Raw genomic sequence first — 26,040 nt, forward strand, 5'->3', positions numbered from 1 at the left:
TCAGAAACATGTCAACTATGCTGCATTCATTTTGCTGTTGACATGTTTCTGTTTATTGTGCTGGGATTTTTAACAAGAACATGATGACATTAAAGATGTTTCATGATAGAAAATGAAATCTATCGAGAGTTGATCATGACTCTTTGCTGTTAAGTTAATATTTTTCTTTAATTATGTCGTGCTGGTTTATTTTTCTACCTAAAGCATAATAACTGCACCAGGATTCAGTCATAAAACCAAAATCTGAATTTTTAGAGGCACTGCAGAATGACGTAAGTGTTTTAACAGTGTTGTTAGGACGCAGAGCATGGGTGGTTTGGCATCGCACATAAAGAGGATCAAACTCTGACGGCATGCATTTTTGGCTCAAGAACCAGATATTTTCCAGTCACAAAGTAGGGCAGCGCAAGCTATTATATCTCATTCAGATTTACACGACTGCAACCTATTTGATCCATGTGAAGTAAATTGAGTCAAACAGGAATGCAGCCCAATGTAGACCATTGGAGAAAAAAACATGGTTTCAAGTGCTAAAACAATCGGCAACAACCCTCTACATAGTAATATCTAGGGGTGTGACGTTTAAACCTGTCTAGGGCAGGCGTTCCGCTAGCGGAACCCCTCGACAACATTCCGCTGAAAGGGCAGCGAGCGAAATTCAAAAATATGTTTTAGAAATATGTAACTTTCACACATTAACAAGTCCAGTAGGTTTAAAATCACATTTCAAGAAGATCAGTTGTAGAAATAGGCAGGCTTTTGTGAGTTTTGGTTGTGGTAACTAGTGAGAACTGGTAGGTAGGTAGCCAGGACTGCGGTAGATTGAACTGTATTGCCCCTAGTGGTCATACGCAAAACCATATCTGGATTGTGATTTCACATAATTTGATGATTTTTTTGGTTTATGTTTAAACATAACAATGAAAAAAAATGGCAGTTTAAACATCAAGTAACATTTTACATTTGTTACATCCAGTCAGTTTTCCAAAATGTTTGTGCTTTAAGATTATTGATCCCATTCAATTCCTGCGCTATCATGCAGTTGCTTATTTAATAAATTAGTATGATGACATTGATTGGCAATAGGCACGTGCACAGATAGGCCTCTAGGGGTGCACTTTTAGATTGGTAGCATTTTTTTATTTTTATTACTAAATGTTTTATTTTATTTTTAGTCTCTTTTCTCTCCTGTTCTGTGAAGAATTGACCATCAAAGTAGGTATTTTCTCATTTTTGAATCTTGGAAAATGTCCCCTCCCCGCTTCTCTACACCCATGCGAGCATACACTGCACTTGTCTTCTTGCTGCTGCAGCACAAGCAGAAACTACACACGCCTAGCGGTCGTAAGATTAGTAGCACACTGGCTACTTTTTGAGTTTTATGTCAGTTTCATGGTCAGAGACAGGGAAGGGTTCAATTCGACTGTTTTTAAATGCGCCCACCAGAGGGCAGTGCCGCCTCTATTTCAACATAATTTCTGTCTTAGAGAGGAAATGCTTGTTTATGTTCCACCTCCGAAGAATGACCTGGGCTAGTAATACATATTCTTGAAATGGGAGGTTCAGTGTTGCTAGCTAGCTAATGTTATCTGTTGTTGCTGATGCTAAACTCACTGATTTTGCCTGGCTTTTCTGCCTGCTAGCTAGCCCTAAATCAGAACGAGCGATGGTAGCTATTATTCTGTTCTGTATGCTAACGCCTGGGCTGACGTTCTATGTTTAGCCAAGCTGATGGCTAGCTAGCCCAGTGTAGGCTGCTGAGGGGAGGACGACTCATAATAATGGCTGGAACAGAGCAGATGGAATGGCATCAAACACATGATACGTATTTGATACATCCGGCCATTACCATGAGCCCGTCCTCCCCAATTAAGGTGCCACCAACCTCCTGTGAGCTAGCCATATCTGCAGCTAGCTAGACATGCTAGCTGATATTTCTCCATTGAAATCCAGTTATGCAGACGACGGCAAGAGCCATTTTCTGCATGTGTGTCATGACACTCGTTTGCTACCACACCTTGCTACAAAAGTAGCTAGCAACCTTATGGCTGCTGTTAGATCTGTAGAGGGTGACTAATCCCAGAACTCCTCATATAAATATCCCCTTTGGGTTCACTTATGAACATTGCACAAATCTCTCCAAGCTTCAGAACTTGTGCTCTAAGGAGGTTGCAGAGGTATGTTGTGTATTATGTTGATTTGTCAACTCTAATTATGTGTGTGTGGTGGTGCTACACAGACCAAACTTTTCTACTGTAAAAAAAAAAAAAACATAATGATGTGCTTATATGAAGACAGTGTGCATACACTTTACCTAGCATCAAAATAAGTTGTGTATAGTAGCTTTCTTACACCCCCCTCACCACAGGGACAGGATTTGACTGTCTACACACTGACATGCACACTGCACAGCTCTCTAGGCAAAGCTGTGCTGTCTCAAGTCTCCAGTGGGTGTTTAGGCATTACAGGTTATGGATCTGTGCATTCAGGTGGCAGGAGGAGTAACGTGCATGACACTCCATCCTGGGTATAAGGGAGTTTGCCTCAACCCATGGGTACTGCAGGTTGAGTCCAATAACTACAGGCAGATAGATGTATGGTTAGATGCCAGAGGAAGCTTTGAATCGGTTAGTAGCCTACAGAGATATAAGAGTGTAATTGATGAACTTATGTAGATATTCTAAACTAGGTGTTTGGATAACTTCCACATTTAGTAACAGGTCCATGTAGAACAAACAACACTGTACGTAATACACAGGGTTTCTCCCTCCCCCTGTTGACTAATAGCATACAATGAAATAATAAAAAAATACACAATTACAAGTTGTGTCTAGTAAATACAAGTTGTGTCTTAATGCTGAGTGCAAGGTCTCTCGCCATTCAGAGACATTAGTATCAATCCCGTCTGTCGGTCTGGACTCAAAGTCTCCATACATCTGTGAACACATACACACATAGACACTGTACTATTACCAGTGGCAGTTAGTATCTATTTGTGTGTATCATATTATATATTCTATGTTGTAGTTTGAACAGGTCAGACTAAACCTACCTATTTTTGGTCTCCCCACCAAATGTAGAAATACGCAGAGTTCACCGGTGCCTTTTGAATAGAGTAGTTGTAAGTCTGTTAAACACAAAGTTTCACAAATAGAGGGATAAGCAACGTTCACACAACTATTTATACATACTCGGTTTGAGGCAATCCCTGGCCTCTGTACCTGTAATGGGTTGGTGCAGGCAGTTTGGGAATATGTCGTCATCGGGACTGTGAACATCCTGGATGTGGTTAGCTACCGATGTCTACCTTGCCACCATCTTCTTACCACACTTTGACATTGAGGCCAACCAGTACAGGTGGTTGTAGTAGTAGTGCTTGATGTCAGGCCTCTCCTCCCTCAGGTACTTCTGGATCGAGGGGTGTCGATCTGTGACTATGGAGCCAATGCTGACATCTGCCTCCTCCAGGGCAGCAAGGCTCCTCAGCAGTCCCTCCTCCATTCTCAAGCTGTTGCCAACATTGTTGCTCTGTGTAAGCGAAAAACAGTATTATTGGAAATGTTTACTTCAACCTATGTTAGGCTGGGCAGAGGCTTCCAATTCAGGATTCAGAGATGCCATTACAAACATGACACAGAGATGCCTATCTAGGCAGACATAGGTACTCCATGGATGAAAAGCTCACCTGTACAAGTTGTACGTCCAACGCTCTAATGATGTCAGTGGCGGTCAGTGCCGTTTATGATGAGGGAGAACACTTTTTTTCATGAGCAAGGCCTTATTTCTAATACGGCATGTTGATTGTATGTCTCATTCATATTTCATTCATCCACTTCAGTGTAACATCGATAGGTTTAGGCTACTACGTGATACTCAAATATTCCCAACAACTTAGCCTATGAATGAAAGCTTACAATGTAGGTGCACACAGGTCGAGAGAACATTTTCAGATGACACACAGTGACACATGGACAGACAGTGACACATTAAATTCAGTCCTGCACACTCTTGCCTGCATCTAGCTTATCTAGGGTGTAATTACTATTCCAACAGATGCAAATTAGAGTTTCTATTGGACAAATTCAGGTATTTTCATCCCAGTTTCGTTTATGAAACATTTTTTGACAGAATCGGTGGAATGAATACACATCAGCTGTATGTGACCTGGCAAAAAAAAAACTTTCCAAGCCAAACCATGTCATAACCGCTATACACAGCCTACATCGTTGTCCCCATATTAGCTAAAGTAAAGTCAACATAGGTAATATAACTAATGCCTTGGTGAACCTGCTACAATCAGTAACGTTACAGTGTATAGTCAGTAAGCAGTTAGACCGGCGGGCCCCGGTAGTAATAATTTTATAAAACCAAAAGCTTACCTTGACTTGAAGAATTCCAGTGTTGTGTTGGATAGTCATAGCCAGCTAGCTAACATAGAATTCCTTTGTTTGAGTGTTTGCGTAACTAAACTAGCCAGCTGCATTTGCTAGCTAAGTAAGTGAAACTGAAAGTGAAACAAATGACAATCTCTCTCTTGCTTCTCCTTCATTTTTGAAGAAATTAATTTGTTGAAAACAATTCTCTCTGAGTCAACTATTCACCACATATTATGCACGGCAGTGCTAGCTAGCTGTAGCTTATGCTTTCAGTACTAGATTCCTTCTATGATCCTTTCACTGGATGGAAACAATGACAGTTCATTCTGCAAGAGCTCTGATAGGTTGGAGGACTTCCTCCGGAAGTTGTCATAATTACTGTGTATTTCTATGTAATGGTGAGAACCAAGAGCCTCCTAGGTTTTGTATTGAAGGCAATGTACCAAGAGGAGGACGGACGCTAGCTGTCCTCCGGCTACACCATGGTGCTACCCTACAGAGTGCTGTTGAGGCTATTGTAGACTTTAATTGCAAAACAGTGTGTTTTAATCAATTATTTGGTGACATGAATATATTTAGTCTAGTTTTTCAATGTTTTACCATTTTTTATTTTAAGAAATTCACTGAGGAGGATGATCCTCCCCTTCCTTTGAGGAGGAGCCTCCACTGATTGATGTTCAAGTTGGTGTAGGACCAGGTTAGATGTTAGAGGTTGAGATCAATGTCAGTCCAACTCAAGAGAAGTGTGGACATTTTGTATGTGTGTGTTTATTGGCAAATATGCATAGGACATGCAGGCATGTGTGTGCCTTTGTCCACATGTAATTCGAAAGTAGACAGACAGCGTGCAAATATATTTCACAAAACAAATTTTGCACAGTGGCCAGGTGAGTCTGCTTTCAGATCCACAGCTTCCGCGTCAGACTGCCGGAGGAGGACTTTCTACTCCGACTTCCACTGCCAGTATGTGGTTGGATGCAGTACCTTTCACTGATGGTTGTAGTCGGTTTATTTGCAAATGGTCTGCACTTTTAGCACATTCAGGAACTGAAATATAAATGAAGCACATAAAAACGTAGATCAGCATTATATACTTACATCCAAGGTTTCAGATTACACTAGAACATATTTTGCTTTTTTTATTTTGCTTTTTTTTGTTGTCTGAGCAAAAGAAGAGCCGGTGAAAGCTATACCTGCAGTCAGGTGGAGGTTGCCTGAAGGGGTGTTGTACTCGTCCACATCTTGGCGTTGTCACAGTGAGGGCAAATCTGGGCAATGCAGATCAGGGTAACTTGGAGCCGCTTCATGATTTCACATTCTTTGGTGCAAACTGGACAGGATTGGAAAAGCTGCTGCAGCAGGCAGTCTTCATACACAATGTACTTCCTCACCATAAGAACAGGCGTGTCTGGGACTCTGTAGCAGTGATAAAAGGTTGCAGGTGTGAGGTACAATTTTTTCACTGTCTACATTAGTCTAGATCTAGTACTTTGGCACAGCAATACATTTCACCTATCAAATGTATCTGTGCAACAACACATTTAGTCATACATGACCATTACAAGGTCACTACAAAGTATCTTACAGTTCCATGCCGCAGATGATGCCAGTGATAACTGATAACTGTAGTCATCAGTGGAACAGTCCACTCTTGGCCTTTTCACTGGAATGCAAGTAGGCACCGAAGCTTCAGGCATGCATGCTAGTGGTGTTGTATCGCAAGACACACAGATTCTGTGCTGAGAAATCGCAAGCCTGTGGCAGGTCTGTCTGGCAGCTGTTCTCTCTTGTGATAGAAACCTGTAAATATATGTAAATATGACCTCTCACTTCACTCCAAAGTTTTGATACCATAACGTTACACATTTAGCACTGCTAACGTTAGCTATCCCAGCAAATGTTAGCTTTCTAATTGCAAAAGCATTTCAAGAAGCACATTTCCTATGGCAAGTTTAGAATTGACATTTGAGCAGCTAAGTAGCTCAGAGGCTCTTTTTACTTACAGTCTCGCCGTCCGGATAGATGGTCGTATTGTCATCATATTTGAGCCGAAGTCTCCTCTGAAAGTCCATCTCCACCAGTAAATAGTTTGAGAAAGACTCCCGGTTGAAAAGTGCATTTCAAAATGATGCCTGTTCATTTTCATCCTGCTCATCCAATCCGAGGAAACGTATCCACTGCTGGTAAAATTGACGTTGGCTGCTGGTAAACTTGACGTCGGCAGGGCAACTCATGCAATCCCAGGTCTTTGGTGTTCCAACTGGCAATCCTACAAGCATCATAGGGGGGATTGCACAAATGGACAGACAGGCAGACAGAATGTATAAAGCTACAAACCGAGACAAACAGATACATGGACAAAGCACAAACGATAATGATAGACAGACAGATAGATATAGCAAGAGCAATAGCAAATGAATGTCGAAAGGCTGTTTTGGCTCCGTCACGAAGAAGAAGAACTTTGCCATGCTGGTGGGTGGTAACATTCAAACATAACCCTCCCTGAAAAGAAACATAGTCTGAAAAGTATTAGTCTGTCATATCATCAAACACCATTGCCTTGGAACAAGTCCAATGTCCCCACTTTTCCACTTCAAGCCCAAATATATCATACTTTGACTTAATCATTGAGTTATTGACTTCAATCGTTGTGCAACATCTTGGGTAAGCTCTGGGCATCGTCTTTCAGATGTAAAATGCCTACTGCAGATGTTAGCAGCAGAACAAACTCCAAACAAGTAAAGAGTAGTTAAATTGTTACAACAGCATAGCTAATAGTTAGCCAGCTAACTACATAGCTGATAACCTTGCCCTCTGTGAGCAGTAGGTTTTTGCTGAAAAAGAAAGGTCTATTAAAATAAAAAATGAAATTTGACTAAAGGGAGCAGTACAGAATTCTGAAGTATTATCAGTAGATAATTTGGGGCAAAAAAATTGTTGTTGTGGGGGGTCTTTTTTTCCTTTCTTCTTTGAGCGAGCACCTGCCCCTCAAGGTCTGTGTGAATCTGGTTGGCAATATGATCAAAATATTCATGACATTTGAAGCTTGGCAATAGCCAACTGGCCAGTGGCCACCAAAGGCAAATGTAAAGTTCTCAATTTGAGGAAACATAGTAATAATAATAATGTTCAATTTTGTCAGACTAGGTATGTGTTACGTACCAATACTGTACAAGTCCTGGGTATAACCCCGTAGTCATTTTAGTCTTCACCTTGAAAATGTGCCACAATCTTGAAACCAGTTTTGTTGCTAACTCACAGTACAATTGTGGACACAGCCATTTTTCAGGGGAAAACATTGAAAAGGAGCTTTCTAAATGTTTTACCTGTACCATACTGGTGCTAAAAGCAAAGCTGGCTGTTCCAGTGAAAACCGTAAGACATAAAAGAAAGACATTACACATTGACTAGTCTCAAAGGGGTGTGTGAGTATACAAATTGTAAATTGTCATCGATTGATTTATACAGGGATCATCAACTAGATTCAGCCGAGCGACAATTTTTTCTTGAGCGGATGGGAAGAGGGCCAGAACATAATTAGAAATAATTTGTAGACTACAAAAAGCCCAAACATATGTAACGTTTGACTAAAACACAATCATTTCAAACCTTGCTTACATTTGTATACAATCACACACATTGTATATCTCTCTATTATGTGTGGGAATACTTTGGAACAGATTTCCAAAATTAAAATCACTTGTATCTGATTTGCTGGTGTTTTAAAGTATTTTATGTCCATAATAAGGATAATGTATGATGTATTACATAGGTGCTCTTAGTTATTACATTGTGTGTGACTGACTTATGATAGAGCTATGCTGGAATGCATTGACATAAACGTTAGATTGGTTGTCAAATCATGTTTCTGACATGCTGCGTTTTTTTGTTTTTTTTAACTTGAGAATTTCTCGCGAGCCAACAACACCTCTGAATTGTGTATCACCTAAAGCATTATTTTTTTCTACTGAAAGTGAGGAGAAAAAAAACTGCAGACTTTGAAGTAAGGTGAAAGCCTATCAGACTTGAATGCTTTTCCCTTTTCATGGTTAATTGGTCGGATGAGAAAGTTGGATGTCAAAAAAAGACCAATAGCAAAGTAGCCTCTTTCCCCCATGTTCTGGTTCTTCCAAACATAAATAAAAGACGAATACAACTATTAAAGACAGCAATCTGACTCTATAGTGATGCAACCATTATTTCCTCTAAAATCTACACTGTAAAGCATTGAGCACATTAGCAAAACCATCTTATTGGCACAAAAGCGGAAGCATCAGACAATCTAAACTGACATTAATCTTCCTTAGCAAAACACCAGGGTAGCACTTCTAGAGAGGGACAAAACCCGGAATGTTGATTGTCTCTAACAACAGTAGTACAGCGTTACATTGTGCAAAGTAATCTTATTGGTTGTTAATTGATGAAGCATTCGATGAGAGAAAAAAAACGTAGCCTCGCGGGCCAATTTAGCAGAGTTCAAGTGAATTGCTTTGAGCACACTGCGCTCATGCTTGGTGAGTATGAACTATTTAATTTATGAAATGCAAAGGCCCTGGGTAATTATCAAGGATAGCACAGACAGGATCTGTCCCGGTTGCCATTGCCAGTCTTACACAACAAATGAGTGTATGAAATGGAGTTATGACATTTTTTCAAGCCATCAGACTGTGTACACAGACTCATTAGAGAGGAAGAAGTCGGTAAACACTTAATGACATGTGCTTCAACCAAGACAGAAAAGTTACAGTTAACAACGTTATTATATACAGGGCAATATGTGGTAAGAGTTCTCCTCAGCAGTGCAAATGCCAGAAGTCTGTGTCTGTACTAAATTGTAACTCGGTGAAACCATTGTCATGGACAAGTTTTAGAGTGTTCAGTCTATTTCTAGAGAATGATGTATTAGCTACAGTTCCTTTAATATTCTGAAGATGTTACAGTTTATAGCTGGAATGGAAGGAAAGCTGTCATTAATTGATCATTAATTGAGAGAGAAGAAAACGGAGCAAAATAGTTTACCCAGCCATAAGCACAGCTATTTGGCCGTGAACACAAGCCCCCACCTCTCTAAATTTCCATGGAGAGAATAAAGGAAACTTAAATGCAGTGCTTCAAATGGTGTCGTTAAAGCTAATTGATACACAGCATTTCAGTTAAAAAGGAGAGCCCGAAACTGTTAATCAAAATAGTAACATTTTTAAAGGAGAGGTTTCACATTCGTCATTGATAAACAGTACAGTGATTTCAGGATCCAAAACAATTAACTATTTTTCAAACACTTAGTGATGTAACATTTCTTCAGAAATGTACTTGTGAGATGAAAGTTCTGTCATCTCATATCCCTGTCTTAGCCAAGCACGTTTTGTAATTCTTAGTAATTTTCCAGGCTACAGCCTTGGTGAGTCTTTTTCAGTGGCTACATTTCTCTCTTTGATTTTCTTTTGTACTGATAGAAGACTCTTCTATTCCCTCAGGGTTTATCCGGGCTGCCCTGCCGTTCGGCTTAGTGAGGAGAGAGCTGTCTTGTGAGGGTTATCCGATCGACCTACGCTGTCCAGGAAGTGATGTCATCATGATTGAAAGTGCCAACTACGGCCGAACTGACGACAAGATCTGCGACGCTGACCCCTTCCAGATGGAGAACATAAACTGCTATCTCCCAGACGCCTACAAGATCATGTCACAAAGGTAAACCCCCTGTAATTCCTGATGGGAACTATTGTTTTTACACCTATTTTTTGTACAGACAGGAGTCTTTGGACTACACACTACAGAGGGGTATACTATGAAGCAAGCTAGATCTACTCGGCTTCAGTTAGCTTGCTACTCCAGCTCAGGCTTCATCCATACTATGACAGTGGATATTGCTCGTCCACCTGCCCCTAACTCTAGCAGGCTTGTAACTGTGCTTGCATGTCGCACATGGCTAGTCGAACGCCGAACTGTCCATACCAAACCCTAATATAGTGACATACACTGAGTGTACAAATCATTATGAACACCTGCTCTTTCCATGACATACTGTAGGCGAATGCTGGTGAAAGTTATGATCCCCTATTGATGTCACTTGTTAAATCCACTTCAATCAGTGTAGATGAAGGGGAGGAGACAGATTAAAGAAGGATTTGTAAACCTTGAGACAATTAAGACATATATAACTCAATATTAGGAAGGTGTTCCTAATGTTTGGTATACTCAGTGTGTATTATAATACATTAGTTTTCTGTATGGGTGTTCATTGAGACACTGCTGAAACATCAATCCATGCGCAAGTCAGTGCCACATTTTAATTTGTGCCAAAATCAAAATGAAAGAAAAGTTATATTGCAAATTCAGCAGGCTATCGTGTGAAATATACTTTTTGAAGTGGCATCTTTATTGTATTACTGTGGTGTGCATTGGTGTGGTTATCAATGCACAAGCACCTTTTTCCCTCTCCTATCGATACAATTATTGTAAATCAAATCCAATTTTATTGGTCACATAAACGTGTTTAGCAGATGTTATTGCGGGTGTATCGAAATGCTTGTGTTTCTAGCTCCAACAGTGCAGTAATATCTAATACGTAACATCTCACAATTTCACAACATATGCACAATACACACAAGTCTAAGTAAAGGAATGGAATTAAGAATATATACATTTATGGACGAGCAATGTCAGAGCGGCATAGACTAAGATACAGTAGAATAGGATACATACAGTTGAAGTCGGAAGTTTACATACACTTATGTTGGAGTCATTAAAACTTGTTTTTCAACCACTCCACAAATTTCTTGTTAATTATTAACAAACTAGTTTTGGCAAGTCGGTTAGGACATCTACTTTGTGCATGACACATGTCCTTTTTCCAACAATTGTTTACAGACAAATTATTTCACTTATAATTCACTGTATCACAAAAATGATGTCATGGCTTTAGAAGCTTCCGATAGGCTAATTATTTGAGTAAATTGGAGGTGTACCTGGGGATGTATTTCAAGGCCTACCTTCAAACCCAGTGCCTCTTTGCTTAACATTATGGGAATATCAAAGTCTGGTTCATCTTTGGGAGCAATTTCCAAATCCCTGAAGGTACCACGTTCATCTGTACAAACAATAGTAAGCAAATAGAAACACCATGGGACCAGGCAGCCGTCATACCTCTCAGGAAGGAGACGCGTTCTCTTAGAGATGAACGTACTTTAAAAAAAAATGCAAATCAATCCCAGAACGACAGCAAAGTACCTTGTGAAGATGCTGGTGGAAACAGGTGCAAAAGTATCTATATCCACAGTAAAACGAGTCCTATATCGACATAACCTGGAAGGCAGCTCAGCAAGGAAGAAGCCACTGCTTCAAAACCGCCATACAAAAGACAGACTACAGTTTGCAACTGTACATGGGGACAAAGATCGTACTTTTTGGAGAAATGTCCTCTGATCTGATGAAGCAAAAATAGAACTGTTTGGCTATAATAACCATCATTATGTTTGGAGGAAATAGGGGGAGGCTTGCAACCCGAAGAACATCATCCCAAACGTGAAGCACGGGGGTGGCAGCATCATGTTGTGGGAGTGCTTGGCTGCAGGAGGGACTGGTGCACTTTTCAAAATAGATGGCGTCATGAGGGAGGAAACTTATGGGATATATTGAAGCAACATCTCAAGACATCAGTCAGGAAGTTAAAGCTTGGTCGCAAATGGGTCTTCCAAATGGACAATGACCCCAAGCATACTTCTAAAGTTGTGGCAAAATGGCTTAAGGACAGCAAAGTGAAGGTATTGGAGTGGCCATCACAAAGCCCTGATCTCAATCCTATAGAAATCTGTAGGCAGAACTGAAAAAGTGTGTGCGAGCAAGGAGGCCTACAAACCTGACTCAGTTACACCAGCTCAGTCAGTGTCACGCCCTGACCTTAGAGATCCTTATTTATTCTCTATGTTTGGTTAGATCAGTGTGTGACTCGGGTGGGAAAATCTATGTTTTCTATTTCCTTGTTGTTTTGCCAAGTGTGGTTCCCAATCTGAGGCAGCTGTCTATTGTTGTCTCTGATTGGGGATCATACATATGTTGTGATTTTCCGTTTGGGTTTTGTGGGGTGTTATTTTCTGTCCAGTGTTTGTGCCTGACGGAACTGTTCGCTTTCGTTTTTTGATTTGTTATTTTGAGTGTTTCTTGAAAATAAATATCATGAACACTTTCCACGCTGTGCTTTGGTCCACTCTTCCTTCCACCGACGACGAGCGTTACAGTCAGGAGGAATGGGCCAAAATTCACCCACCTTATTGTGGGAAGCTCGTGGAAGGCTACCCGAAATGTTTGACCCAAGTTAAACAATTTAAAGGCAATGCTACCAAATACAAATTGAGTGTATGTAAACTTCTGACCCACTGGGAATATGATGAAAGTAACAAAAGTTTAAATAAATTCTCTCTACTATTATTCTGACATTTCACGTTCTTTAAATAAAGTGGTGATCCTAACTGACCTAAAACAGGGAATTTTTACGAGGATTAAATGTCAGGAATTGTGAAAAACTGAGAGGGAGAATCTGATTTAATTGTTCTTCACCTTGCTGTTTAGATTCTTCATTCGGGATGAATGTAGTTAGCCCTGAGTTAGCCTACCCTGGAGCAGGTAAGTTCTGAAGGATTTGTTGCCATATACATTTTCCTGGCTAAAAGGTGAGCCACATTCGTGGTACCGGTTATCCCAGTTTGAACTCTGAGTTGACCAAAGTTTCCTCGCTAATTTCTCAAACTATATTCGTAGTATAGGGCTCAGGATAGTCTTTTTAGCAATACACGGATTTTCATAATAAAAAATGGACTAATATTCTAATAGTAAGCACTTTCTCAGACTACACAAAGCATTGCTTTAATGTGGCTGGAATAGATATGAACACCTGCACACCACAGTAAACAATCCGTAGTATAGCTGTGCATCTTAATACACAAGGTCCTGTCACACAGGGTTGCAGTGAGACAAAGTGCATGGGATGGCATGACGTACGAGCGCCACAACCCAAGATATTGGATCATTTGAGGCTGTCAGCAACTCTGGCAAATCTGTCTGGGGAAATAAGAAATAATGAAATAAAACAGAGTTGCCGTTGTATTCAGGGGGGTTATTGTCAAGTCGTATTTGATGAAGTCAGATAGCTGACTCCCACGGTTGATCCGGGCCTGAGAGGTTTCTAATACCCCATGTGTTTGACCCTGCTGAGTAGTACACAGGCTCAGACATATAGTCACAGAGAAATTGCCCACTGTATCAAACATTGTCCTTAGACGTTCTTCAACATATTTTCCACCCAAGCCTCTAATAGCCTTTTCACGCCGGCCAAACCAAGCCAAACTCCTCTGACTGCATGGTCCTGGTTAAACATCCACCATCGTTGCTGGAATGGGCCATATGAAAATACAATTTCCGAGCTAGCAGAGTACACATGGGGTCGGCACAATAATGTGAAAAGGGTGTATCTCGTTGGAACAAAGGCAATGGTTCCACAGACTTTACAAAGGTGTCTATGAGAATATGACCCTCCATTGTGATAGTGTTGAATAAACTAGCTGGCTTCCATCAGCGATAATACTGTATTAGCGAGTGACTGCTTTTGGTTGCATTGACGTTATAATTTATCTATTTTGCTTTGTTTTTAATGCACAGCTTGTCCATAAAAGTGTATCATTTTTTGGATGAAATGGTTCATGTATGTTTAAAACCAGCTCATGCCAGTCAGAGACAATTAATGGAAAAAAATAATAATAATATTTTGACCATTCGCACAACTGTATCACGCTGAGCCAAATACTAACACTGGATAACATCATATTTTGTGAAAATCTTCCATTGACATCAATGCATGCTTTATGTGAAAGCCACGGAAAATAAATGTATTTGAAGTTAGGATTTAGTGGTATGTTTTCTTTTATCTAGTCTTCACACTATAATAACATATTGTTTGCTGCATAACTTATTAATGGGTGAATGCAAAACAAATCATTTTCATAATTCTATCATTAGGGGCAGCTTGAATTAGCACCCAAGACCACAAGGCATTAATGAAATGCGGGGCAATTCCACAGTAACAGAGACTCACTTCACTTAAAATGTATGCTAAACAAAACCATTGATTTAAAAGTTTAACAAACCATACAACTATATGCACTAGGACTACTTTTAACGAATTGTGAATTGTGACTACTATGATTATTGTAGCCAATTCAATTGCCGAAATTCAGTTACCGATTTTTGGGGGAAATTTGAGTTTTAATCACTTAATAATTCATAAACAAAAACACTCCAACTAATTGATAGGTCTACCTTTACTTGTTACTTCTGTGAACTTTCATTATCCTTATATTATCCTTATATATCCTAAAATATGTGGGTTTTTGGTAATGGAATTTCAAGGCATAAGGCAATGTTTCTTAAACTTTACAGAAGGCAGAAAAATGGATCCAAAACTAAATATGTGTTGATAATAGTTGGCAGGGGTCTTTACTTCAACATTATTGTGTTTTGATGTATTTCTAATACTTTTTAAGACTTTTTCTGGTCAAACATTTTCCATCTGTTCGACAAGAAATCTAAGCCTTTGTTTATTTCACATTTTTAGGATGGATAATGGTTAAATTTGTTATAAATTCCCAAATCTTTTTTTTGATTTGATGGGTCCTTTTACATGGAAATGACCTGCTCTTTCAATGTAAAAATAGGTTTTGGCTCTGCTAAATGTATGCATTCCCAAAGTTCAGCACAGTATCTCACATCTAGAATTGCCACAGTTATCATTAGAGTAACATTAGAGTAACATTAGAGTAACATTAGTAACATTAGAGCGATTAACATTAGAGCGATTAATCGAACCATAGCTGATATAATGAGCCATTCACACTTTCACTGTACAGACCGGCTTAATCTTTGGACTTGCATAGCTTAATGTTTGGTATGTGAAGAAGGCAACACCTATTCCCCCTCTGAAAAGATTTGGCATGGGTCCCCAGATCCTCAAAGTTATACAGCTGCACCATCAAGAGCATCCTGAACGGTTGCATCACCGTCTTGTATGGCAACTGCTCGGCATCCGACCGTAGGGTTCTACAGAGGGTAGTGCGTATGGCCCAGTACATCACTGGGGCCAAGCTTCCTGCCATCCAGGGCCTCTATACTAAGCGGTGTCAGAGGAAGGCACAAAAAATTGCCAAAGACTCCAATCACCCAAGTCATAGACTGTTCACTCTGCTACCGCACGGCAAGTGGTACCGGAGCACCAAGTCTAGGTCCAAAAGACTGCTGAACAATTAATCAAATGGCTACCTGAACTATTTGCATTTGTTTACACTTCTGCTACTCGCTGTTTATTATATATGCGTAGTCATTCTAACCCTAACTACTGTACATGTACATGTTACCTCAATTACCTTGACCAACCTGTACCCATGCACATTGATTCGGTACCCTCTGTTTATATCCTCGTTATTGGTATTTTATTGTTACTTTTTTAAAACTTTAGTTTATTTAGTAATTATTTTCTTAAAACTGCATTGTTGGTTAAGGGCTTGTAATTAAGCATTTCACGGAAATATCTATACCTGAAGAAAATGCTGGCAGGATCAACCAGGATCAACCCTGCAACATTGAGGTTTACCTGGGCACACAGCGAAGCACAGGGACCCAGTCCTCCAGTGATTGATGAGACCCAAGCACACTTGTGGGCACCGAGTGGGAGGCCCTGACCTACCCACAGCCGAAGCCGCTCGAGAGGTGTTCTATTGGAGGGTTTTTGGAGTATAGAACATAACAGTCAACGACAGGGTTTGAGAAACGTAATGGTTCTCCGGCGTCAGTGCGTAATAGGATGGTTCCTCCCCCTCCCCCCAGGCACGCTGCCTAGGTGTGCCATGCCCTGAATCGGAACGCTATGGGAGGAGCACTGAGATGGAGGCCGAGCGTGTTGGAGAGCAGTGGGGAAATCTCTAAAAGATGCACGGCTGATGGGGGCCCTCCCAGGGTGGATCACGTAACAATCGGCCAGGAGGAGTGAAACTGGTTAGACAGACAGAGAGGGACCAAGGGGATGGATGGCCTAATGCAGGGAGTGAGGACCAGGAATGGGAGCAACACAGCCCACCCAATACAGTGCCTTCAGAAAGTATTCAAACCCCTTGACTTATTCCACATTTTGTTTTGTTACAGCCTGAATTCAAAATTGATTAAATATGTTTTTCTCTCACCCATCTACACACAATACCACATAATGACAAAGTGAAAACATGTTTTTTGACATTTCTGCAAATGTATTGAAAATTAAACGCAGAAATGTCTAATTTACATAGCTATTCACACCCTGTGAGTCAATATATGTTAGAATCAACTTTGGCAGTGATTACAGAAGTGAGTCTTTTTGGGTAAGTCTCTAAGAGCTTTTACACACTTGGATTATAGAATATTTGTACATTATTCTTAAAAAATTATTCAAGCTCCGTCAAGTTGGTTGTTGATAATTGCTAGACAGCCATTTTCTGGTCTTGCCATAGATTCTAAAGCTGATTTAAGTCAAAACTGTAACTAAGCCACTCAGGAACATTCCATGTCATCTTGGTAAGCAACTCCAGTGTATATTTGGCCTTGTGTTTTAGGTTATTGTCCTGCTGAAAGGTGAATTTGTCTCCCAGTGTCTGTTTATCACCAAAAATAACTCCCCAGTCCTTTCCGACAACAAGCATACCCATAACATGATGCAGCCACCACCATGCTTAAAAATATTAAGTGGTACTCAGTGATGTGTTATGTTGCTTTTACCCTAACGTAATGCTTTGTATTCAGGACATAAAGTTGATTTCTTTGCCCCATCTTTTGCAGTTTTAATTTAGTGTCTTATTGCAAACAGAATGCATGTTTTAGCTTTTTTTTTTTTTTTTTTTCCTGCACAGGCTTCCTTCTTTTCACTCTATGTTAGCATTGTGGAGTAACTACAATGTTGTTTATCCATCCTCAATTTCCTTCCTCTCTAGCAACTGAGTTAGGAAGGATTCCTGTATCTTTGTTGTAACTGGGTGTATTGATACACCTTCCAAAGTGTAAATAATAACGTCACCATGCTCAAAAGAATATTCAATGTCTGTTTTTTTACCCATCTATCAGTAGGTGCCCTTCTTTATGAGGCATAGGAAAACCTCCCTGTTTTTTTGTGGTTGAATCTGTGGTTGAAATTCATTGCTCGACTGAGGGACCTTACAATTATCTGTTTGTGTGGGGTACAGAGATGATGTAGTCGTGTTAAACACTGTTATTGCACACAGAGTGAGTCCATGCAACTTATTATGTGACTTGTTAAATAATTTTTACTCTTGAACTTATTTGGGCTCCCGAGTGACGCAGCATCTCAGTGCAAGAGGCGTCACTACAGTCCCTGGTTCGAATCCAGGCTGAGTCACATTCGGCCGTGATTGGGCGTCACATAGGGCAGGCACACAATTGACCCAGCATCTGGCAAGGTAGGCCGTCATTATAAATAAGAATTTGTTCTTTAACTGACTTGACTAGTTAAATAAAGGTAATACAAATCAAAATAATTGTAGTTTTGCCATTACAAAGGGGTTGAATACTAATCGACTGGAGACATTTCAACTTTTCATTTTTTATTAATTTCTAAACATTTCTAAAACCATATAGTAATTCCACTTTGACATTATGGGGAAATTGTGTAGGTCAGTGACATGAAATCAGGCTGTAACACAATAAAATGTGGAAAGATTCAAGGGATGTAAATACTTTCTGAAGGCACTGTATCTACCTGCATCATCACTAGGGAAAGGTAAAAACAAATTTGACCCTCCCCAGAGGGCAGAGACTGACTCAGAGGTCACGAGAGGAATGGTCACCTGCCAAGAGCGAGAAACCATGTGTGGGAGAATTAATACAGTATATAAATATTGTACTCATAACCACTTAAAAGGAACAAAATTGCAACAGGATACAAATAAATCTAATGCCAATACGTGTTATTTGATGAAAAATAGATTTGAAAAAGTTAATTATAGAAGTGTATTAATTGGTTATGTCCCCTGGAGTGACAGCTACTGTATTTCCTCAGGTGTGACACCATTTTCATATCACAGCAAGGAAAAAGTAAGCTGTCACAAAGAAATCCCAGGCTGTATGGTCTATTTGGGGCCTTATTTTTAACAGTAAGCCTTCCATATGATTTCACCACAACATGTTTTCATTGTATTTTATACTTAAATTGTTTAAAAATATATGAATTATTTTCATATATAGGTTCAAAAGGCGTTACACCAAATGACCCAAATGACTAAGAAACTGACCCCTTTAATTTCAATGGCAGAGAAATTGAATATTTTGCTAAATATTTCTGATGAGGTTTACAATCTGTTCAGGCCATGTGCTTCAGCCATATCTTCTGTACTTCCTCATTGCAAGAGAACCCTTCTCAGCGCAATAGTGCCCAAATGCTGACTCTTTGTTTAATCCCAGAATTATGTCACATCAAGTGGATATTGCGTTTAGGGACAAAATTTTACATTTACATTTACATTTAAGTCATTTAGCAGACGCTCTTATCCAGAGCGACTTACAAATTGGTGCTTTCACCTTATGACATCCAGTGGAACAGCCACTTTACAATAGTGCATCTAGGTCTTTTAAGGGGGGGTGAGAAGGATTACTTTATCCTATCCTAGGTATTCCATAAAGAGGTGGGGTTTCAGGTGTCTCCGGAAGGTGGTGATTGACTCCGCTGTCCTGGCGTCGTGAGGGAGTTTGTTCCACCATTGGGGGGCCAGAGCAGCGAACAGTTTTGACTGGGCTGAGCGGGAACTGTACTTCCTCAGTGGTAGGGAGGCGAGCAGGCCAGAGGTGGATGAACGCAGTGCCCTTGTTTGGGTGTAGGGCCTGATCAGAGCCTGGAGGTACTGAGGTGCCGTTCCCCTCACAGCTCCGTAGGCAAGCACCATGGTCTTGTAGCGGATGCGAGCTTCAACTGGAAGCCAGTGGAGGGAGCGGAGGAGCGGGTGACGTGAGAGAACTTGGGAAGGTTGAACACCAGACGGGCTGCGGCGTTCTGGATGAGTTGTAGGGTTTAATGGCACAGGCAGGGAGCCCAGCCAACAGCGAGTTGCAGTAATCCAGACGGGAGATGACAAGTGCCTGGATTAGGACCTGCGCCGCTTCCTGTGTGAGGCAGGGTCGTACTCTGCGGATGTTGTAGAGCATGAACCTACAGGAACGGGCCACCGCCTTGATGTTAGTTGAGAACGACAGGGTGTTGTCCAGGATCACGCCAAGGTTCTTAGCGCTCTGGGAGGAGGACACAATGGAGTTGTCAACCGTGATGGCGAGATCATGGAACGGGCAGTCCTTCCCCGGGAGGAAGAGCAGCTCCGTCTTGCCGAGGTTCAGCTTGAGGTGGTGATCCGTCATCCACACGGATATGTCTGCCAGACATGCAGAGATGCGATTCGCCACCTGGTCATCAGAAGGGGGAAAGGAGAAGATTAATTGTGTGTCGTCTGCATAGCAATGATAGGAGAGACCATGTGAGGTTATGACAGAGCCAAGTGACTTGGTGTATAGCGAGAATAGGAGAGGGCCTAGAACAGAGCCCTGGGGACACCAGTGGTGAGAGCACGTGGTGTGGAGACGGATTCTCGCCACGCCACCTGGTAGGAGCGACCTGTCAGGTAGGACGCAATCCAAGCGTGGGCCGCGCCGGAGATGCCCAACTCGGAGAGGGTGGAGAGGAGGATCTGATGGTTCACAGTATCGAAGGCAGCCGATAGGTCTAGAAGGATGAGAGCAGAGGAGAGAGAGTTAGCTTTAGCAGTGCGGAGCGCCTCCGTGATACAGAGAAGAGCAGTCTCAGTTGAATGACTAGTCTTGAAACCTGACTGATTTGGATCAAGAAGGTCATTCTGAGAGAGATAGCGGGAGAGCTGGCCAAGGACGGCACGTTCAAGAGTTTTGGAGAGAAAAGAAAGAAGGGATACTGGTCTGTAGTTGTTGACATCGGAGGGATCGAGTGTAGGTTTTTTCAGAAGGGGTGCAACTCTCGCTCTCTTGAAGACGGAAGGGACGTAGCCAGCGGTCAGGGATGAGTTGATGAGCGAGGTGAGGTAAGGGAGAAGGTCTCCGGAAATGGTCTGGAGAAGAGAGGAGGGGATAGGGTCAAGCGGGCAGGTTGTTGGGCGGCCGGCCGTCACAAGACGCGAGATTTCATCTGGAGAGAGAGGGGAGAAAGAGGTCAGAGCACTTAGCAAACGAGGATCGGATGTCGTCGACCTTCTTTTCAAAATGGTTGACGAAGTCATCTGCAGAGAGGGAGGAGGGGGAGGGGGAGGAGGATTCAGGAGGGAGGAGAAGGTTGCAAAGAGCTTCCTAGGGTTAGAGGCAGATGCTTGGAATTTAGAGTGGTAGAAAGTGGCTTTAGCAGCAGAGAGAGAAGAGGAGAATGTAGAGAGGAGGGAGTGAAAGGATGTCAGGTCCGCAGGGAGGCGAGTTTTCCTCCATTTCCGCTCGGCTGCCCGGAGCCCTGTTCTGTGAGCTCGCAATGAGTCGTCGAGCCACGGAGCGGGAGGGGAGGACCGAGCCGGCCTGGAGGATAGGGGACATAGAGAGTCAAAGGATGCAGAAAGGGAGGAGAGGAGGGTTGAGGAGGCAGAATCAGGAGATAGGTTGGAGAAGGTTTGAGCAGAGGGAAGAGATGATAGGATGGAAGAGGAGAGAGAGTAGCGGGGGAGAGAGAGCGAAGGTTGGGACGGCGCGATACCATCCGAGTAGGGGCAGTGTGGGAAGTGTTGGATGAGAGCGAGAGGGAAAAGGATACAAGGTAGTGGTCGGAGACTTGGAGGGGAGTTGCAACGAGGTTAGTGGAAGAACAGCATCTAGTAAAGATGAGGTCGAGCGTATTTCCTGCCTTGTGAGTAGGGGGAAGGTGAGAGGGTGAGGTCAAAAGAGGAGAGGAGTGGAAAGAAGGAGGCAGAGAGGAATGAGTCAAAGGTAGGCGTGGGGAGGTTAAAGTCGCCCAGAACTGTGAGAGGTGAGCCGTCCTCAGGAAAGGAGCTTATCAAGGCATCAAGCTCATTGATGAACTCTCCGAGGGAACCTGGAGGGCGATAAATGATAAGGATGTTAAGCTTGAAAGGGCTGGTAACTGTGACAGCATGGAATTCAAAGGAGGCGATAGACAGATGGGTAAGGGGAGAAAGAGAGAATGACCACTTGGGAGAGATGAGGATCCCGGTGCCACCACCCCGCTGACCAGAAGCTCTCGGGGTGTGCGAGAACACGTGGGCAGACGAAGAGAGAGCAGTAGGAGTAGCAGTGTTGTCTGTGGTGATCCATGTTTCCGTCAGTGCCAAGAAGTCGAGGGACTGGAGGGAGACATAGGCGGAGATGAACTCTGCCTTGTTGGCCGCAGATCGGCAGTTCCAGAGGCTACCGGAGGTCCGGAACTCCACGTGGGTCGTGCGCGCTGGGACCACCAGATTAGGGTGGCCGTGGCCACGCGGTGTGGAGCGTTTGTATGGTCTGTGCAGAGAGGAGAGAACAGGGATAGACAGACACATAGTTGACAGGCTACACAAGAGGCTACGCTAATGCAAAGGAGATTGGAATGAAAATGTAGTCAGAACTGGTAGACTTGGGGACTATTGTTTCTTGAAATAAACTTATGTGTTATAACTACAAGAGTAGGTGAAGGGAAGTAAAATAATTTTTTCATAAATGTACTTAAAGTCAATGTCCCATAACCTTAGGACAAAGGTCACGTTTGGTTCAAAATTGTAATAAAACAAATCAAATACTGCATGATTTTACTCATGATCCAAATTAAAAAATGAAGCTTTTAGTGTTATATCACATTTTTAGGAAATATGGAAAGAAAATCCAATGAAACAATGCCTAAGCAACCAACATCAATTATCTTCAAAACATATGATGATTTTCACTGGGTATTAGAATGCAAAGTCAGTGTTATAGCCAGGAGATCTGATCTGCATTTCCACAAGTCAAAATGGGGTACTGTTCTTTGCCCTTTTTTGAGCTGAAATGAGCTGAAAAACTCCATATGTGGGACAATTGGCATACAATTATGTATGTTCTCTCTTATAATTTTGCAATCATATGTTTAGGACCCACAGCGGGCATTACTTTCTTTAATGTTTTTCCACAACTAATCTGAGATAAGAAAGCACATCATCTAAGTAAACCCTCCTGTAATCGAAAACGGTTCGCAACATAATGATGCTACAACTGCTGTCTTGTAGTATCACATAGACGCAATGACTTTGATGGATCTTGTTGGCACTAGGAGTTATTTTTATATCGGGTTTTATATGAGCACCATGATTTCATGAAAATAGCCCTAGGACTGCTGTAGCTCAATTAGAATGGCCAGCTGCAAGCAATTAGGCAGCTCAAGTGGGTGATTGTCTGTACAGAAATGTTTAAATGAGACCCCTCCCCAACATTTTTGGACCTGCAAGGATATAGAGTTTTAGTACAGATTTTAAATACAAATTTATAGTATTAATATTTTAATATTTAAAATTGTACTAGTAATACATTGTTTCCTAGTATCAGGGCCGGAATAGGCCCCAGGGTTGTTTTTTATTACCCCAATCACCATCATAAATTTACTGTTGAAGAAAAAGGCTCTTTTATATCAAATCAAATCAAATGTATTTATATAGCCCTTCGAACATCAGCTGATATCTCAAAGTGCTGTACAGAATCCCAGCCTAAAACCCCAAACAGCAAGCAATGCAGGTGTAGAAGCATGGTGGCTAGGAAAAACTGCCTAGAAAGGCCAAAACCTAGGAAGAAACCTAGAGAGGAACCAGGCTATGTGGGGTGGCCAGTCCTCTTCTGGCTGTGCCGGGTGGAGATTATAACAGAACATGGCCAAGATGTTCAAATGTTCATAAATGACCAGCATGGTCCAATAATAATAAGGCAGAACAGTTGAAACTGGAGCAGCAGCACGGCCAGGTGGACTGGGGACAGCAAGGAGTCATCATGTCAGGTAGTCCTGAGGCATGGTCCTAGGGCTCAGGTCCTCCAAGAGAGAGAAAGAAAGAGAGAAAGAGAGAATTAGAGAGAGCACACTTAAATTCACACAGGACACCGAATAGGACAGGAGAAGTACTCCAGATATAACAAACTGACCCTAGCCCCCCGACACATAAACTACTGCAGCATAAATACTGGAGGCTAAGACAGGAGGGGTCATAATAAACCGATAATAACATTTGCAATGTGGCATAAGCTCAAGTGGTGAACATGGGGAACATTTGAGAGCTAGAAAATGGTATATCATACACTGCAGTTGAGGAACAATGGGAAAGTAATTCTGCTTTGAAAGTTGATAAACTTGTGACCCCACTTTTGAGAAAATGGTCCTTGAATGTTTTGGTACACTTATTGGAGAGCTGTTCTTTGTCTGCACCCATTCAGCGTCGTTCATACCCTCTTAAGCCTTACCCATCTCTTTAATGATTCACATGTGGTAGTTTATTTGTCACATGCACAGGATACAGAAGGTGTAAACGGTACAATGATAGTACTTGGATGGTCTCCAAGATGGCGTAGCAGTTGGATGTCTGTTTTGTCTTGTCCCTTTCTATCCTGTGTATATATCGTTTTCTTTGTATATATTTTTAATCTCAATTTCCATCACCGGTCATCACCGTTAACTCAGACATCAGCCAGCCTCAGTCCAGTCGATTTCTGCCAGTCTGCACAGCGCGATATCAACCCAGAGCATATCGGACTGCTTTTTCTCTACCACATGTCCAGATTCCTACCGCAAGCTCTGAACCTTTACACCAGATCATCGCAGCTAGCTAGCTGCTATCCGAGTGGCTACTCCTGGCTAACATCTCTGTCCCGATGAAAGCACCAGTTAGGCTGGAGTTCTGCTTTTCGGATGTATCAAATACTTACAGTATGTCATGCAATAAAATGCAAATTAATTACTTAAAAATCATACAATGTGATTTTCTGGATTTTTGTTTTAGATTCCGTCTCTCACAGTTGAAGTGTACCTATGATAAAAAAAATGACAGACCTCTACATGCTTTGTAAGTAGGAAAACCTGCAAAATCGGCAGTGTATCAAATACTTCTTCTCCCCACTGTATGTCAATGATGTCGCTCTTGCTGCTGGTGATTCTCTGATTCGCCTCTACGCAGACGACACCATTCTGTATACATCTGGCCCTTCTTGGGCTAACAAACCTCTAAACAAGCTTCAATGCCATAGAACACGCCTTCTGTGGCCTCCAACTACTTTAATGCTAGTAAATCTAAGTGCATGCTATTCAACCGATTGCTGCCCGAACCCGCCCGCCTGCACGACTTGCATCACTATTCTGGACGGTTCTGACTTAGAATATGTGGACAACTACAAATACCTAGGTGTCTGGTTCAACTGTAAACTCTCCTTCCAGACTCACATTAAGCATCTCCAATCCAAAATTAAATCTATTATCTGCTTCCTATTTCGCAACAAAGCCTCCTTCCTTCATGCTGCCAAACATACCCTCGTAAAACTCACTATCCTACCGATCCTTGACTTCGGCGATGTAATTTACAAAATAGCCTCCAACACGTACTCTATCACAGTGCCATCCGTTTTGTCACTAAAGCCCCATATACTACCCACGCCTGAGACCTGTATGCTCTCGTTGGCTGGCCCTCGCTACATATTCGTCGCCAAACCCACTGGCTCCAGTTCACCTATAAGTCTTTGCTAGGTAAAGCTCCGCCTTATCTCACCTCACTAGTCACCATAGCAACACCCTCCCGCAGCATGTGCTCAGCAGGTATATTTCACTGGTCATCCCCAAAGCCAACACTTCCTTTTGCTGCCTTTCCTTCCAGTTCTCTGCTGCCAATGACTGGAATTAATTTTAAAAATCACTGAAGCTGGGGTCTTATATCTCCCTCTCTAACTTTAAGCATCAGCTGTCAGAGCAGCTTACCGGTCACTGTACCTGTACACAGCCCATCTGTAAATAGCACACCCAACTACCTTATCCCCATATTGTTATTTATCCTCTTGCTCTTTTGCACCCCAGTATCTCTACTTGCACATTACCATCTGCACATCTATCACTCGAGTGTTAATGCTAAGTTGTTATTATTTCACCTCTATGGCCTATTTATTGCCTTACCTCCCTACTCTTCTAAATTTGCACACATTGTACATATATTTTTCTATTGTGTTATTGACTGTATGTTTGTTTTTGTAACTCTGTGTTGTTTTTGTCGCACTGCTTTGCTTTATCTTGGCCAGGTCGCAGTTGTAAATGATACCTTGTTCTCAACTGGCCTACCTGGTTAAATAAAGTTGAATAAATAAATAAACTTGTACTAGCGTAGCAGCAATATCAAAAACAGAAAGTGTCATAAATATTTTATATTTTTTAGATGACGCTTACACAACACATTTATCTAGACATGTACACATGTTCATGAAATACAATCGCTGACCGTAATCACCCCAGACAAATCAAATCAAATTGTATTTGTCAGATACACTTTAGCGAGTGTAGAAAAGTAGAGATTGGAAAAAGTATATCATCGTCTGCTAATTAATTACTTAAAAATCATACAATGTAATTTTCTGGATTTTTGTTTTAGATTCCGTCTCTCAC

General features: G+C 41.7%; 1 protein-coding gene across 3 annotated transcripts in view; it reads left to right on the forward strand.

Annotated features, from left to right (window-relative positions):
* Window positions 1-26,040, forward strand: part of adgrl2a (adhesion G protein-coupled receptor L2a) — a 199,465-nt gene that overhangs the window by 92,068 nt on the left and 81,357 nt on the right. For all 3 annotated transcript variants that reach the window (XM_029677042.2, XM_029677045.2, XM_065026429.1), the window contains exon 3: window positions 9,851-10,064. In XM_029677042.2, the coding sequence (XP_029532902.2) occupies window positions 9,851-10,064 (214 nt within the window). The remainder of the gene's footprint in view (window positions 1-9,850; window positions 10,065-26,040) is intronic.

This window comes from Oncorhynchus nerka, linkage group LG13 (genome assembly GCF_034236695.1).
Source record: "Oncorhynchus nerka isolate Pitt River linkage group LG13, Oner_Uvic_2.0, whole genome shotgun sequence".
In the NCBI taxonomy this organism is placed as follows: Eukaryota; Metazoa; Chordata; class Actinopteri; order Salmoniformes; family Salmonidae; genus Oncorhynchus; species Oncorhynchus nerka.